This window comes from Nicotiana tomentosiformis, chromosome 9 (assembly GCF_000390325.3).
Source record: "Nicotiana tomentosiformis chromosome 9, ASM39032v3, whole genome shotgun sequence".
NCBI classification, from domain to species: domain Eukaryota; kingdom Viridiplantae; phylum Streptophyta; class Magnoliopsida; order Solanales; family Solanaceae; genus Nicotiana; species Nicotiana tomentosiformis.
Window position 1 is genome coordinate 25,981,331 of NC_090820.1, and position 18,994 is coordinate 26,000,324.

The 18,994-nt window shown below is 39.0% G+C and overlaps 1 protein-coding gene across 1 annotated transcript; it reads left to right on the forward strand.

The window, feature by feature from the left end:
• Positions 1-12,993: 12,993 nt before the first annotated feature.
• On the forward strand, positions 12,994-13,761 carry LOC138898502 (uncharacterized). Its single transcript, XM_070184571.1, has one exon. It carries the CDS (start codon positions 12,994-12,996, stop codon positions 13,759-13,761), a length of 768 nt encoding a protein of 255 aa, XP_070040672.1.
• The last annotated feature ends 5,233 nt before the right edge of the window (positions 13,762-18,994 follow it).

Here is an 18,994-nt window from a genome sequence, read left to right on the forward strand (position 1 = left end):
AATCCCTCTTCAATTTTATCACTTTAATTGGAAAAATCCTTTAATCCACACATTATTATTTTGCGGGTAGAAAAAGGGGTGCGACACCAAGTGCACCTCAATTCCTCACACCTTATTCCATCTCTATTCAAGTCAAATAGAAGAAAAGTTCCACTCCTTGGACCAGCAGTCATGTTACATAAAAGATTAGGTACCAATTCTCTAGTATTATTAATTGGAACTATATACCTATGAAGATTTGATTGTTTAAGGCCGACCGTAGGAACACTTACATAGTTCATTTTACAGTCGATGTATCGTGGATCAATTAACTCACTAATGACATCTACATTGAATGATATAGGTGACATTGACCAGTTGAAAATTAGATTATGCTCGAAGTTGAAATAGAGATATAAACCATCTTGCATTATATTCCAAGTGCACCTTTTATGCCTAATATCACACCTAGGTACATCTCTGTAAAATTTAGAAAGAAGAAAGGTTCCATACCTAGGACCAGCAGTCATGTTACATAAAAGAGTTGGTTCTAATCTGCCTGTGGCGATTTCAACAGGATATCTATGAACATTTGATTCTTTAAGGCCAACTTTTTCTTCGATAATATTATCGTTCATTATACAATCGATATATAATGGATCGATCAACTCACTAATGACATCTATATTGAAGAAGTTTGCTTTTGCATAATAGGAAAATGATGATAGGAAGAAGAGGTAAACTAAAATGGGCATTTGCAGTTTGAGTGAAAAAGGCATATTTTCCTTATTGTAGTTGGTATATTTCTTTTGGTGACTCTATTAGTCAAAACTTTGGAGTTTAAGTTCTTATATAGGGCCTAAATATAATGAAGAAGAAAATTAATTTGTTAAGATGTTAATTGAAATTAAATACAATCATGAGTTAGATAATAGAAGGGGATCGGAAGTCTATCTAATGCAATCTATTCTAAGCTGCATTAATCTGTATGATACATATTCCTAACAGATGCATATAAATTTTAAAGTATATTTTTTATAATTAAAACACAAGGTCACGATTTGTTATACCATCAAATCATTTTGTATGAAAGTTTTATCGGATGTCCCCGAACGGACATTTTGTATGAAAGTTACATCATAGAAATAATAGTTGACCCACCATATCTAAGCAGGACATAAAGGAAATAATCCGATCAATTATGAGGGTCAACGTCCCTGAAAATGAAAATAAGATAAAAATAAAAGTAGAATAAAAGAAAAGACACAATTCTTTGTCATTATATGTGTCAGTTAAACAAGAATTATCTTGTTTATGTAGAATTCCTTTTTCTCCTTGTCGCAGTAAACCGCTCCTTCTAACAAAAAAACCATTCTCCATAAAACATGGGCGGAAGATACTTATAATGAGTGAAACACTACTAGAAATTCGGTCAAAATTGACCGCGATCGATCAATATATTTCAGTCGGTCAAAAAATCGGCCGAAAAATTGATCGATTTCGGTCGGTTTATCAAAATATTTTATTTTTTAATTTTTCATTACCGACCAACTTTTGTCGGTTTTTTCGGCGTAAAAATGCGGGAAACTATTTTTACATTCTCGAAATTTATTTTACAAGAAACCAACCAACTTTGATAGGTTTTTCATTTAAAATAAATTAAAATCAATATTCAAAAAATCGACCGAAATCGGTCGGTTATTTCGGTGGGTCATTTTTAAAAACCAACCTATTTCAGTCGGTAATTTTATTTTTTTAATAAAATCGATCGAAATCGGCCGATTATTTTTGTGCGAAAATACAATTAAAGAGTATAAATAAAATAAAAGAAAGTCTTAAACTAAAATGCACCAACGGTCTAGTGGTAGAATAGTATCTTGCTATAGTATAGACCCCAATTCGATTCCCAGATGGTGTTGATACCCAATTTTGCCCTCATATTTTATAAATAATATATATACTTTCAAAATATCATTTTGCATCATTACTTAATTTACAAGGGTTATATAAGTATTCTCTGTAATGTTTCATAATTTTTAAGGCATTGAAATTGATTTTCTTGCATTTAAATTGTTCAAATATTTATTAATTACCCTTTAAAATTATTTTGTGATGACTTAATCATCCAAAATTATTATTTGCATCCACATATGTATATTTCATAATATTTTACTTGTTTATATATAATTATATTTGTATTTTAAAGTGATTTTACATAATTTTGCAATAATAGCCTATATTCTATACATAATTATATTTATTATATTATTTTATACTATAATAGCATTTATTATATTTTTATAATGTTGAGTTGTTATTTTCAAGCATTTTACTACGTAAATAATATTTTACTACTTATTAGTTATTTTTAATAATTATTTTTTTCGTAATTCCTTGTATTTAAAATCCAGCCGAATCCCAAGTCAATTTCCGGACCAAATTAATGGCCCAAACACCCCAAACCTTAGCCCAATCTGCCCTGGCCCAAACCAAATGACCTCTTTATTCCAATCCGGTCGGGACCCGTTTATTCAACTCGCCCCACCTTTCTTCTTAATCTTGGCCGTGGATCTTAAATGATCAATGACCCGAAATAAAACCCTCACTCTCCTTATATCCCTACTCCAACCCCTAGAGACCATTTTCTTTTCCCAGTCGCCCTCACACGCTCTCATCTTCTACGAACCCTAGGTGTCTTACCCCCTAAAAATCTCTCCGAATCCGGTTATACTATGGAGTCCTACGATCTGCTTACCTTATTTACACTACCCTGCAACTACTCACACGCTCTTGATGTTACTTAGTACTCGCTCTAATTTTGGCAAGTATCACCATTCCAGATCGGACCTGTTAAGCTTTGATCTTCAAGATTTGGACGATATCTCGTCCATATACACGGAAAATGGATTGATTCCCCACATCCACGGGTCGATTTTCAATCGTTGAACCCTAACTAGGGTTTAAAATTTAATTTCTTCCTTTGTCGGCTCTGTTACTGATTGCATGCGATATTTTCTTTCCTTATTTATGTTTAATCGATTGTTCTCCTTGTTTGTTCATTCAATTTCAACACTATATAAACCCCTCACCTAATTTCCCTAAATGGACCAGAATCACTGTTATTCTCTCACCCTCCTTCATTCTACTATTCTGAAATTTGAAACCTTGGCCAGCTGAAAGCCAAGGCAACCAGAATTCAATTGTTGCTCCTTCTCAGTGTGAGCACTGCCCGGGGTTCATTCGAGACCCTTGGGAACTCTAACGCACTGAGATTCTAGGAGTCTTGTTGTTTATTGCTAGTTGATTTGCTGTCGAAGCTTAATTTCCTTGTTCGTTTAATTTGCAACTGGTGAGTACTTTGACTATTGCAATTCTATGCTTAGTTGTGGTCATGACCTGAATACCATGCTTGTTCGAATTTTCTGAACCTATATGATTACAACATGTTATTACCTTTGGTTGCAATCCTATCTACCTTGAAGTTAGTTTATAGCCCTGTATTCTCTAGCATCTAAACCTGCCTAAATCCTGTACTCGGATGTCTTCCCACTATGTATATTTTGACCATCTTGAACTGACTTAGTCTACTATGTTTATGCACACATGATTTTCCTATGTATGTTGCTTGCTCATGTTCATGCACCGCTCTGAGTTATTGTATTAAAACTCCTGGGATACTTATTCATGCCTATAATTTGCTCGACTGTATTTCTCTATGCTAAGCCATTCAGGCATAACTTGCTACTTGGTCATGTCTGTATGAACTCTGAACTCTTCAAACACGCATGCTACTCTACCATCTGTGAACCCCAATCCTCATTAGAGTTGTTTGCTTTACAACCATCCTGTTCTGCAGACTCATGCCTGCTAATTCTAGGATTGCTCAAGTTTAATGCCTAGGGAATCTTTGATATCAATTTGTATTAAGTACTTGTTCACTAACTAATTGTGGTATTGAGTTTGTGATACTATTGACCCTAAGCTTCTGTAATAGGTTTCCTTAGTAGCATTTCTACTTACCCTGAATTGGTCTGTAACTCTTAGTTATGCCCTGCCTTGAATCCTTATGTTCTTCTTAAGAAGACTGTTGTGGTATATACACCAAAGAGGAGTCTATCGAGCATTTCATTATCATTTGTTAATCTTCTTAGAACTAATCCATGTCCTTAACTCTTATGCTGAGTTTCTTGCTTTGTGAATTCATGTTACCCATAACTAATCTGGTGCATCTTAAGAAGTCTATGCTTTGAACTTATTTGTTAGTTTGAAAGCCTCACTTATATACTCATTATAAGGTCTTTGTACATGTGCGTCCTCTCACATGTTAGGTGTCACCCCTAAAGTGATACTTAGAAAATCTTTCTGCCGATGATTGTAATAATAGAAATCCATGTGTCTTTGCCTGGGCTCTGAGCCATTTGAATGACATATTTTATGACCCCATGTTCCTGTTATTTATTAATGGGTAATCAAGACAATTGTTTTCATGTTTGGGTCCTGGCTTATTGGGCCTCTGTGTTATTAGATCTGAGCATTGGTCAAACAAGGTTGCGAGCCTGGGTATTGGGCCTGATTGATATGCAAGAGTATGGTTGGTGAAGGCCCAGAAGGGCACTGCTAATTTACTTTGTACTTGTACTGGACCTGTAATTGTTGTATTTGGGCCTGTAATAGCCCTATTAAGTTTGTATTTTGTTTTATTATTCTAAATTGGGCCTGTAATAATTTTTAAACAAACAATTGGGGGCATTAATGAACAAGGGGGTTGGGGTATTCTAATACTTGCATGAATGGGTAGAAAACATGCCTATATGGTCTATGTGTTCTATTTGCTATTATGTCCAGGATGCCTTGTTTGTTTTGTTAGCTTGTGTTGCACACTGATAGGAATCACGCACACACTTAACTTGTCAAAATATGCTACACTTGTTTCCATGTCTTCAATGATCCTAGATAATATGCATATAGGATACAATAATGCAACACCTTTGCTAACCTAGATACCCTGGCTATAAGGTTTAATAATTAATCAACTGCTTCATGCTGCGTTTTGTACAACCTCACTTAGATAGCATGCCTATAGGGATAAAGTATTATAAAATCAAGTCTAATTGTCAATTGTTAGAAATCCTGCCTATAGGGTGTTTATTGACGTTACTAATCCTGTGTTTTCGAACGACCTCACCACCTAATTATGCGACTATTAGAGATCATGTCTATAAGGTACTGTCACCTGCCTAAGACGCATACCTATAAAATCAGTGCTAGCAATTCAGAGTTCTGGGATTGTTTTGCATTACCTTATTATGCAAACGATTAGAAATCATGTTTATAGGACTTGTAACGCTCTAATTTGCCTATACGTTAGTTTAGAAATTACAACACTGTCTGTATAATACTGGAATTATATAGAAATCATGCCTACAGAACTTAAGGATTCTAATACGTCTTAATTCTGTCTACTGCCTAACCAGAAATCTGTTTGCGTGCTTTCGTGCTTATGTGTGGAGGTTAACTTGAGCCTTTTTATTACTATTGTATGCAGTTCTATATGTTTTGAATGTCGCATAGTTTTATCATTTTTGAGCAACCTAAGTATAGTCTAGAACCACATGATAGTAGGTCCAAAGTCTCCTGGACTATAGGCATGGGACGGGTAGTGCACGCATAGGGTACGACTTAGAATTGTATTAGAATGCCTTTAAGTAAATAACTTCAACATAGTAATCGGGTAGCGGGAGATGATAGTATATGCCCGCTAAATAATACGAGAAACCTCTACCTTAAGAGAGTTGTGAAGCATTATTTATGTTGCACGGGATGATCCTTTAGGCTAAAAAACTTAGGACCCCTCCTCTTTTTTATATGCGTGTTATTTACACTTAGTCATACGACATATATCAATATAGTTTGTACCTTTGTAGGTATTAAGACTTGTACCGATTCTCATATATTTTAATAAGACTCTACAACTTCTGAATTTCCCTTCTATTTATTTGGTCACCTAGCTTAATTACATAATCTACATAGTCTAAAGTTCGTCGAGGACTAAGAGTTGTGGACCTCGAAGAGTGCCTAACACCTTCTCTTTGAGGTAATTTAAGCCCTTGCCCGATCTTTGATGGCGTTGACTAGTCAAATAGACCTTGCACCTTGTGACAAAAATCACGTGAGGAGAATACTTGGTGACTTTCCATCTTTGATGAACATTCAACCAAATAGAGAGTTGATCGAGGCCACCACTATGTTTTGGGACGAGAAAAGAGCTATTTTTTTATTCGGCAATATAGAAATGACTCCCCTCTTAGAAGAAATAGGAGGTTTCGCCTAGTTTTCATGGGATAGTCCGGGATTACTAGTACTAGAAAATCACCCTCCCCGCGGTTTCCTGAAAATGTTGGGTTTTAAGAAGAATGATGAACTGCTATGTCTGAATAAATCATACATCCCTTTTGAGTTTCTTTACGAGCATTATGGGCATAGCAAGTCGTATCGTCTTCACCATGATGAACTAGCGATTACTTTCTTGGGATGAGTGCACCGTTAGGTTTATGTGTTCGTTATTTGCTTCTTGGGGTTGTTGATATTTTCGATGAAAGGAGGAAGGATTCCTAATCGCTTAGCCATGGTCGCCAGGACCTTAATGGATGGCATCGAGGGACAAACTTACACTATCATCCCCATGATCTTAGCTGAGATGTACCACGCTCTAGATTGGTGCAAGAAGGGATTCAGACACTTTGAGGGTTGTAATCTATTGCTACAAGTCTGGATGCTGGGACACTTTCAGTGAGGAGAGTACCATCAAGAGCTTGTGCGAAGGCCATTGAATGACTACATAGCCAACCAACACCCAAAGAAAATGATATTTATTCCAGACAGATTTGCAAAGCCTGGAAATGCTGTAGGTTGGGTGTATTTCTTCAGTAATTTGACAGACGAGCAGGTACATTGGATGTTTGAATGGTTTCCTAAGTAGTGAGTTCATCATCAGATCAAGGGGGACTACTCATTTGGTGCTAATCGGGCTGCGAGGCAGCCTTACGCTCCTATAAAGGTCATGAGACAAGCTGGAAGAAAACAAGTCATACCTCGGGTATCCAACATGGTCTAATACAAGGCACATTTCAAGGGAGATGTCATTCCGTTCAAGTTTGAGGCGCAACACATGTGGAACCAAAAGATCACTGTGGAAGGAGAAACTATTGATCCAGACAGGTATCACGCCGGTCATATGTACTACTATCTATCATGGTTGGAAGACGACGTAGCAGGGGACGTCAATCCAGGAGTCAATCTGAAGGATAAGATCATAGATGAAGCGGCTGAGGCACATGTTAAGTACAAAAGGCTACGCAAAAGGGTGTTCAAGTCCGAAGCTAAACATCTGGAGTAGCACAAAGTGAACATGGAGGCGATAAGGGAATGGAAAGAGATTGCCACCAGGTCAACAGAATGATTGGGATACTTGGAACAAGGACTGATAGAGCTAGAAGGGAAGATGAGAAAGAGTCTCTCGAATGGTCAAGGCATGAACGACGATGAAGGAGCGAATCTGGCAAAAGCTTACTTACCGTTGGATATGCGCGACCTGGGAAACCTAATTGATAGGGTCAAAAGAGCCAAGCATGGGGAAGGTCCTTCAGGGACCCAGTAGATTAGGAGATAATGTTCTTTACTACGTTTTATCTTAGATTAGATTTTGATATAATAAAGCTTGATGCCATTAGTGACTTTGTTATTATTGTCGATTTAGTGAAAGTTTGTTTTGGCTATTTTTGCATTAATGAAATGAAGCAAAGTTGGCATCAATTTTTTTCAAGTCTATGTGTCTCTTAGGCCTACCTCAGGCACAATGAGGTCCCCAAAATTAGGACGCTAATTATTGCATGACTTTGCGAAACATGTTTAAATACTGCAAACATTCTTTTATTTCACCTTACTAGCTTGGTTACCTTTTTTTTTTTTTTTTGATTATTCCCATCCCCAAAAGATAGTTCGTTTATACTGGCATCATCAGCATACCACACTAGATCCAGAGGTCCTCTACCTCCTCCTCCACCTAGCGACCCAAAAGGCAAAAGCAAGGGAAAAAGGAAGATGGATGATTTAAGTATCAGGAAAGACAATGCTATTGTGGCAGAAAACGTTGAAACTTCAGATGGCAGAAGTACTTCGGTGCAGAATGAGCTGGTCTTACGTTTGGAGCAGAAAATCCTAGAACTACCGGGCAAGCTCGAGCATGTCCGAAATCTGGCAAACCTCTCCCTTACTCTCAATGTTCCCGACATCAACTAGCAAAACTCGACTATCCAAAACCAAGCACCACCATAAAACACACAAAACCAGAACCCACCACTAAATCCTCCTTCACCACACCAGTATCATAATCCCGCACCTCCCCAGAACCTTAACCCGCCACCAGTGCCAACCCCTCAACAACACCACCACCATCTAACTCAATACCCGCAAACCACTACTTATCACACCCCCTAAAATGCACCACAACCTACTCCCGATCCCCAAAACTAGACCAATGACCACCCATATACCCAAGTTCCGGGAACTCATCAAAGCAACCTGATATAAGTGGAAAACTTACCCCCATACCCCGCAGCAAACCATATACATACCCGAATCTACTGAGAAGGACCTGCTCATTATAAACATGGCAGAGGAACTCAAGAAGCTCACAGGGAGAGTCCAGAGTGTTGAAGGTGGGAAAGGCGTTAAAGGTCTAAACTTTGAGGACTTGTGCATTCAGCTGGATGTGGAACTGCCAGAGGGTTACAAACCTCCTAAGTTCGAAATGTTTGATAGTATTGGTGATCCGAAGGTGCATTTGAGAACATATTGCGACAAGCTTGTAGGAGTGGGTAAGAATAAACAAATCCGCATGAAACTGTTCATGCGAAGACTTACAGGGGATGATTTGTCTTGGTACATCAGTCAAAACCCAAAGAAGTGGGTTAATTGGGTGAGTATGGCATCAGATTTCATGGATAGATTTAGGTTCAACACAGAAAATGCGCCAGACGTTGGAGATCAGAGGCCGCAAAGGTAAGGCCAGCACTTGAAGAAGAACAAATGAACAAGTTCTTTGTTAGAGCTCAAGATCCGCAGTATTACGAAAGGTTGATGGTCATCAAAAATCACAAGTTCTCCGACATCATCAAGTTAGGAGAAAGAATAGAAGAAGGAATCAAGAGCGGGATGGTAACTAATTTCGAGGCGATGCAAGCCGCGAATAAATCCTTGAAATCAAGAGGTATCTCAAAGAAGAAAGAAGTGGGTGTCGTGATGGTAGCCCTGGGCCCTAAGTCTCCCCTCAAATACCAAACACCTCCACCCACATATCAGCCCTCACCACCAAAAAACTAATACCCTGCCACCACCTACCATACCTACAACACTCAACCTATATATTACCATTCACCTCCACCCGCCCGCCAAAACTACCCAAAGCCACGTCCAAATGTTGACCGCAGGCCACCTAGACAATGCACCCCAATTGCTGAACCCATATCCCAACTATATGAGAGATTGAAGGTCGTTGGTTACGTCATCCCTATTCCTGCTATTGTTGTGGAAAATCCCTCCCAATGGATCAATCCCAATAAAATATATTCTTATCATTCAGGCATGAATGGTCATACCATTGAGGAGTGCCGCACGTTGAAAGACAAGATTCAAACGATGATCGACACTAAGGTTATACAAGGAAAGGAAGCTGCACCAAATGTTCACAACAACCCTCTCCCGGATCACAGAGGTGAGGGAGTGATTATGATAAAAACTAATGAAGAGTGGGATCAGGAAGGGTCCATTGGACTCATTCCAGAAGGAGACGTTCCTAAAACATCTCAAGTCACCCTCATGCCAGTTGTGGTACAAACCCAGGCGCCATTTGAAGTTGAGGTAGCTACGCCCTACACTGTAATGGTAGCTCCCACACCATCTTATGAGTCTGATGCCATCCCGTGGGACTATGTTGCGGAAGCAAGGAGAAAAAGAAAAGCCAAAATGGAAGAAACAGGTGCCGCGCAAGGTATGACTAGAACTGGCATAGTTTACACACCCGAGAATCTGGGAGAAACAAAAAAGGAAGTTGCACCTAAGCCGCCTGTTGTTGAGACTGGCACTGACGATCTCTGGAGGAAGATAAAAGCAAGGGAGTACTCTATTGTTGACCACCTGAACAAGACTCCAGCTCAGATATCCATCTTATCACTGTTGCAAAACTCAGAAGCGTACAAGAATGCCTTGATGAAGGTGTTAAGTGAAGCTTATGTACCCGCCGACATCACTAGTGGAGAGATGGCTAACATGGTCAGACAGGTACTGGAGAGCCACAAAATCACTCTCCACAAAGATGAGTTACCACCAGAAGGACTGAGTCACAACAGGGCATTGCACATCACAGTGCAATTCGAGGATAAGTTCATCGTCAGGGTCTTGATAGATAGAGGTTCGAGTTTGAACATATGCCCACTGACCGCTCTAAAGAGATTGGGTAAAGGCCTACACGAGATACGAATGGGAAGCATGAATGTGAAAGAGTTCGATGGATCTCAGAGAGCCACTATCAGAGAGATCAACCTCGATCTACAAATGGGTCCAACTTGGTTTGATGTCGAGTTCCAAGTGCTAGATATATATGCTACTTACAATATATTGTTGGGACGGCCATGGATACATGCAGTCGGGGCAGTGGCTTCAACTCTGCACTAGACTGTGAAGTTTGAGTGGAATAATCGGGCGGTGATCATTCATGGAGATGGAAGAAACCCCATATACACCAATCAGACCGTTCTGGTCATCGAAAACAGGAGGAAGTTAGGTGAAGAAACATATCACCGCATTGAACGGGTGAATGCAATTGAAAAGGATCGATGGTGGAGCAAGAAGATAGAAAGTATATTGCTGTGGACGGGATATGAACAAAGCAAGGGTCTTGGCAAAAGGTTTCAGGGGATCACCAAACCCGTACAACCACAGTACCATGGCACGACCTTTGGACTCGGATATGAATATACATAGTAAGAATATCAGGATTGGTCACCGCCATGGCGTGCCCCTTATTATCCACTGGAACAACCCATACCACCGCTGCACCAGACATTACATCAGGCTGATATGATGTGGGGATCTGAGGAAGATGAGGTTTTGGCCGGCATGAGGAAGCTATTTCTAGATGAAGAAGACATGGACTGCAGTGCAATCGTTGAGGAGGCAGAGGAGGAGGAGGAAGATCTTACTATTCAGACAATGGAGGAGGGCGCTTTTCTCAAAAACTGGACCACTGCACCGTCCCGGGCTCGCCGAGTTCCTGGGTAGCCTGGCAAATTAGCATGAATTACTTTCAAATAGTTTTGAGCATTTAAGACATTTTTAGTATTTTGTTTTGAAATAATTACTCGAGCCATCGAGTCGTATTTGTTGACATTTTAATGTTTTAATGCATTTATGCTTTTCATATTTATTATTATCTTTCTACATTCTTTTCAGCATAATTATTACATATCCCGATGAACCTACAACTGTGACATGTAATAAGACAACACAACATAAGGACAGTGATTCGGAAGATCTGGAAGATGATATAATACCTGAGGAAATCGTCAAAGAAGTAGAGAATTTTGAAAATAAACCAAAGTCTAATTTGGAGGAAACTGAAGCCGTTAACTTAGGGGATTCCGAAACAGTCAAGGAAACTCGTATAAGCATTCATCTATCACCGTTTGAGAAAGAAGAGTATATCAGATTCCTAAAGGAGTATGAGGACATATTTGCATGGTCCTACAGCGATATGACTGGTTTAAGCACATCTATAGTAGCTCACAAGCTACCTATCAATCCCATGTGTCCACCAGTAAAGCAGAAGCTCAGAAAGTTCAAGCCAGATATGAGTTTGAAGATAAAGGAGGAGGTCACCAAGCAAATCAAACCCAAGGTTCTCCGAATGGTCGAATACCCGACCTGGTTAGCCAACATTGTGCCAGTTCCAAAGAAAGATGGGAAGGTTAGAGTATGCATCGATTACCGAGATCTGAATAGAGCAAGTCCTAAGGTTGATTTACCGCTGCCTAACATACACATACTGATTGACAACTGTGCCAAGCATGAACTCCAATCCATTATGGATTGCTTTGCAGGATACCACCAGATTTGGATGGATGAAGAGGATGCCGAAAAGACCGCCTTTATCACACCATGAGGAATATATTGCTATAAAATGATGTCGTTTGGTTTGAAGAATGCTGGGGCTACCTACATGAGGTCCATGACGACTATCTTCCATGACATGATAGACAAGGAAATAGAGGTGTACGTGGACGATGTTATCGTCAAATCTAAAAGGAGTTCGGATCACATAGCAGACCTGGAGAAATTTTTCGATCGACTTCGAAAATACAACTTGAAGTTGAACCCTGCAAAATGTTCCTTCGGAGTCCCTGCTGGAAAATTATTAGGTTTCATCATCAGTCCCCGAGGTATCGAGTTAGACCCGTAAAAAATCAAAGCTATCCAGGACTTTCCACCGCCAAAGAATAAAAAAGATGTGATGAGTTTTCTAGGGTGCCTCAATTATATCAGTCGTTTCATAGCACAATCGACGATGATATGTGATCCAATCTTCAGAATGCTGAGGAAAGATGCTACAACAAGCAGGACTGAAGAATGCCAGAAAGCCTTTGACAAAATCAAAGAGTATTTATCCAAACCGCCCGTGTTGGTCCCACCAAAACCAGGAAGACCCCTGCTGCTTTATCTGTCTGTGTTGGATGGGGCCTTTGGTTATGTTCTAGGATAACATGATGAAACTGGAAAGAAGGAGCATGCGATATATTATCTGAGCAAGATGTTCACGCCTTATGAAGCCCGGTATTCTTTATTGGAGCGCACCTGCTGTGCTCTGACATGGATAGCCTATAAGTTGAGGCATTATTTCTGTGCGTACACTACATATCTCATATCGAGGATGGATCCGCTAAAATACATCTTTCAGAACCCATGCCTACGGGAAAACTAGCAAAGTGGCAGATATTGCTGAGTGAGTTCGATATCATCTATGTAACCCAGAACGCACTCAAAGGGAAAGCATTGGCGGATCACTTGGTAGAAAATTCAGTAGACGGAGAATACAAACCATTGAAAAGGTATTTTCCCGACGAGGAGGTATCGTTTGTGGGAGAAGATATTACCATGGCATACGATGGTTGGAGGATGTTATTCGACGGAGCAGCAAACTTCAAAGGAGTGGGTATCAGAGCTGTCTTAGTGTTAGAAACCGGTCAACACTATCTGGTATCCACAAAACTCAGGTTTCCATGCACCAACAATATGGCAGAATATGAGGCCTGCATCCTGGGACTCAGGTTGGCCATTGACATGAACGTTCATGAGTTACTGGTAATCGGAGATTCAGATCTATTGGTACACCAGGTTCTAGGAGAATGTGCTACGAAGAACACCAAAATATTTCCATACTTGCATTGTGTACAAGAGCTGATCAAGAGATTCACAAAGATAGAGTTCAAGCATGTTCAAAGGATTCAAAATGAGTTTGCAGATGCATTAGCCACTTTATCCTCTATGATAAAATACCCAGAAAAGAATTTCATCGATCCTATCCCAATAGGAATTCATAAGCAACCAGCTTATAAGGCTAATGTTGAGGAAGAGATTGCCAGAAATTCGTGGTTCCACGACATCAACGAATACTTGGAAAAGGGAGAATATCCAGACCACGCTACACACACTCAGAAGCGCACGCTTTGAAGATTGGCCAACTATTTCTTTCAAAGCAGAGGAATTATGTATAGAAGGACTCCTGACTTGGGATTGTTGCGATGCGTCGATGCCAAGGATCCGTCTAGATTGCTCGAGAAAATACATACCGGAACTTGAGGACCCCACACGAATGGTTTCATTCTGGCCAAGAAGATATTAAGAGCAGGATATTTTTGGATGAATATGGAAACAGACTGCACCAAATATGTTCAAAAGTGTCACCAATGCCATATACATGCTGATATGATACGAGTGCCGCCTAACGAACTCAATACAACGAGTTCGCCCTGGCCCTTCTCTGCTTGGGGTATGGATGTCATTGGACCAATTGAACCTTCTGCTTCAAACGGACATAGGTTCATTCTGGTGGCTATAGATTACTTCATGAAATGGGTTGAAGTCGCATCCTATAAGGCTGTAACTAAGAAGGTGGTAAAAGATTTTGCTCGCAACCGCATCGTTTGTCGATTTGGATTACATGAGTCAATCATACTGACAATGCCTCCAGTCTCAACAGAGACTTGATGAAAGCCATGTGTGAAACATTCAAGATCAAGCATCGGAACTCTACAACATACATGCCGCATATGAATAGAGCCGTAGAAGCCGCAAACAAGAACATCAAGAAGATATTAAGGAAAATGGTAAACAATTACAAACAATGGCATGAGAAGTTAGAGTTTGCTTTGATCGGGTATCGCACCACAGTTCGTACATCCACTAGGGCAACCCTATATCTACTAGTTTACTATACTGAAGTCGTTATTCCCGCCGAAGTAGAAATCCCTTCCTTAAGAATCATATAGGAAGCCGAGCTTAGCGTCACAGAATGGGTACAGAGCCGGTATGAACAACTAGCTCTCATTGATGGAAAAAAAAATAATCGCAGAATGTCACGGTCAACTCTACCAGAATAGAATAGCAAGAGCTTTCAACAAAAAGGTTAGGTCAAGGCAATTCACACTAGGGTAATTAGTACTGAAACAAATCTTCCCACATTAGGATGAAGCAAAGGGGAAATTCACACCCAACTGGAAAGGCCCTTACATGGTTCACCGAGTATTAACAGGAAGAGAACTTATACTTACAGAAATGGACGGAGAGATCTGGCCAAAGCCCATCAATTCGGATGCAGTCAAGAGATACTATGTTTAAGATTATGTTTGCACTTTCTATTTGATGTAATTGAACTACGCTTGACCTGATTCCCATTTAAGAGGGGATACGTAGGCAACCCTGTGGGTTCGGTCACATCATAATAAAATCTTCATACTCCCTATGGTTAGAAACTGGGGCATGATCTCGAGTTTTCCCGACCCCATTATGTTTGAAATCGCCAAGGAATGTATCGTAGGAAGTATGCATTTAAACTGGGGTAGAATTTTGAGGAGGATCCTCTTATTCCGAGTTAAGGAAGTTGTAATGTCTCAAAAGCGTGTTACAGTCATCCATTTAACAAATTATCTTCTCTCATGCATTATCACATATTTCAAAACAACTACATTTTATACAAGCAGTTTATCACAGATGTATGTTTTTTTGAAAATTTTATTTTTATAGCAGCCAGACGTTACCCGGGGTAACTCAAACAGTGCCTCCAGACAAGAGCAAAGGCAAAGCAAGGAATCGAGAGCATGAACCAATCTTTCCCCCCGCAAAACTCACAATTTTTCTTTGGACGCAGTCACAATGAACATAACAAGAACGACCGCAAATACATACACACAGTTCACTATCTTCATACCGACAAAAGTCGCCAAACGCAAACACGTCAAGCTAAGAAATGCTTTTATCCTCTCGCATTTAGTCATTTTTTTTCTTGCATAGGGCTAAGTATTGTCCTTATCATTGCATAGGTCCAAACATTTCCCTCACGTTGCATGAGGCTAAGCATTGCCTCTACACATCATGCAGCTAAGCATTGTCTCCATCATTGCATAAGGCTAAACTTTGCCTTTTCCTGCGCACAAGACTAAACACTGTCTCCATAATTTGCATAGGGATAAGCACTACCCTCATTATTGCATAATGCTAAGCATTGCCTTTACTGCACATGAGACTAAACACTGTCTCCATAATTTGTATGAGGCTAAGCATTGCCTCCAGTATTGCATAAGGCTAAGCATTGCCTTTCCCTGCATGAGACTAAACACTGTCTCCATCTCTTGCACGAGACTAATGACAAGCTAAAAACATAATACAAAATTATGCTTGCTGGTCGAATATAATATAGAAAATATCGTATCCACATGGATTGTAGTTAAACAGTTTTTTCGTAGTTTACAGCTTTATTGCTATTCAAGATGATCAACAATTTAGATTTGTGTGAATTAAAACTAACATTAACTAAAAGTCTAACTATTGGCTAATGACAATTGCAACAAGAGTAAGCAAGAAGATATCAAGGGGAGAAAATAGGGGTTGATTGGATAGGTGTAAGATACTTGTTTGGGAATTAACTCTAGTTACTTCACTTCTATGGTTCAAGTGAGTCTCTCGAATTCATTCTATTATGTTCAAACATTCAGTAGAAACTCCTCTTTCGATTAAGTCTCAACCTTACGATATGAACTAAGTTAAGCTTGGTGAAGATATGCAAGAATTCGTAGTGGATTAATCCTTAGGAGAACCTCTTTCGATTATCCTCATAACTAGGTTTAAACATTAATTCAACTAGCCTCTTTCGATTACTAACAAGAATCAATGAATTCAACCAATAAGATAATGCAAAACATCATAAATTATGCCTCTTTCGATTACATAAACAAGTGAATGTATATGCAACAATAAAAACACCCAAAACGCTTCAATACATAAAACTAGAGTTAATATCCGCAAACAATTCTCAAAACATCAAATCCATCAATCCCTAAGGAAGAATTACTCCATGGATATGGATAAATTTATCACAATTAATTTTAAGTCAAAGGAAAACATAAAACATCCAAACCCTTGTCTTGAGCGAGGATGAATGGTGAAATCCTTGTGCTCTTGCTTCTCCCTCTTCTCCTTAGCTTCTTTAGGTCTAAATTATGTCAAAAGTCCTCAAAATACTATTTTTCTATGTATATATACCAAGTAGGGTCGGGTCCAAACAAATACACCTTCTCCTACGTGAAAAGGACACTTTTCCGGAGTTAGACGTGCGCGGCCGCGCACTTGGCCAAGCACTTTTCACACTGTTCTGCCCCATATGCGCGGTCAGTGCGCGGCCGCATACTTTTCACCTTGTTCTATTAGGAATTTGAAAACACGTAAAACATGAATGTTGTAGCCCTTTGAATTAGATTTACAACAATATATTTTGGATCCCAAACGGAGTTATGAGCTAAATGTTATGTGCATTTTACTAGACACTGCACAATATGCCTGCTCGATTCTTCGTTCGTTCTTAACTATCATCCGTTGATCCTCGAACATGATCCTGAATTAATTCCTTGGGCTTTTACTCAGCCTTCAAAGATCTAAATCACTTGAATTCATTCTATAACATCTACATAGCTCGGAATCACTTCTACAAGGCATAAAACACACAAATCGTGCAAAACACTAGCGATTAAAGCTCAAACTCAACTAAAGTGCAGTAAGTTGGAATGTAATAATCGACTAAAACATGAGATTATAGCCTACCATCAACACCCCACACTTAAACCATTGCTCGTCCTCGAGCAATCAAACCACACTTTATATAGATACAACCTTACTAAGCAACTCTCCTAACTCATCACACCAAGAATATTTAAAATAGACTAAGCACAATAGTGTAACATCTTCACCTCAAGATTTGACTCACAAGTACCACGCATTATTCACAATTGACTCACTTACTCTAACATAGAGGTCAATGACATTACCTTTCCTTCATGAATCATGTGCCCTCACACAACAATAGAGAATAGTTCCACACACAATAAAAATTATGAATAATCAGGAACTCAAGGTAGAATGAATTCACTCACTCTCAGAAACAACATTCATATGCCACAAAAGATGAACCATAGGCTTGCCCGTAGTGTACTACTCTTCTAATTGAGCTCATTCAGTCAAGGATCAAGTAGGACTTTTAGCTGGTTGTAATGTACGCTGCTGGACGGATATGATACATTTAGATATAAGAGTGACTACACCTCCATAAGTACTTTAATACATACATTTCATTGTTCAAACCCCACACTTATGTCAAACCATACTCCACCTTGACATCAACATGCATTAACTCCCCAAATTATTTAAGCACCATTACATCAAGAGTTACCACTTATTAATGAATCTCGTTCACAACAATACAACTATTTTTTTTATTATTTTTTAATTCAAGTGGCTCTTTTTTTTTTTCAATTCATTGCACCTTTCTCCTTATTTCAATAGTTCTACTCAAAAGCCAAACCAATCACCCCACACTTCAACTTTTGTAAAGTTTATAATAATTTCAAGTGCTCACGAGAGGTAATTGGTTCAAATAGATGATCAATTCAAACAACTAGGTAATGCTTGTAATGTGGTTGCCACAGAAATAAGATTGCAGGCTCAATGGGGTTAACTACGATTACATAAAAATTTGGTGGGTAAACACATCTATCTGGCTCAACAAAGAAACACCTATATCATTTTCAAGACTAAATAAAACTACTATTTCGCTTCGCAAACACACAGGGCAAGTTCTAGACAACAAATACAATGCACAGAATCATACAAACCTCACACACACATGGCACATAACTCACTCAAGATTGGATTTATCAAGACACTCTAGTCAAAGCAGTTAAGCAAAGTTAAGATCATATACTTTAAGGTGCTTAAACAAGAGTCAAAAACTGAGCCTAAGCATCACAACCAAAGCACTCACTCTTCTCAAGGCATAACCAAGTCAAGAAAAATTGCTTTCAATTCAAACCAAAGCACAAGGTTTCCTACACCTAACAAAAATAAAAATTAACTACACCCGGATAAAACAAAACCCTTGGAAAAGAACCGCGGCACAAAGAAAAACCAAGAGGGAATTTCTACACTACCTACCAAAAGAAAATCTTTTTGTATTTTTCTTTCGACTTTAATCCCTCAAGAAACCCGTCGAATGATATCGATCGTCAGGAAAAATAATTTTTTTTAAACTTTTTATGTTTTTTTCAATTTATTTTTCTATCTCTAACTACTAAAATTAACAAAAACTAAAATACATATACATACAACATACAAATATCCCCTACCCCACACTTTAAGT

Bases quoted from the DNA above. Each gene is read 5' to 3' on its own strand.
- LOC138898502 (XM_070184571.1), top strand. From the start codon at position 12,994: ATGCCTACGGGAAAACTAGCAAAGTGGCAGATATTGCTGAGTGAGTTC.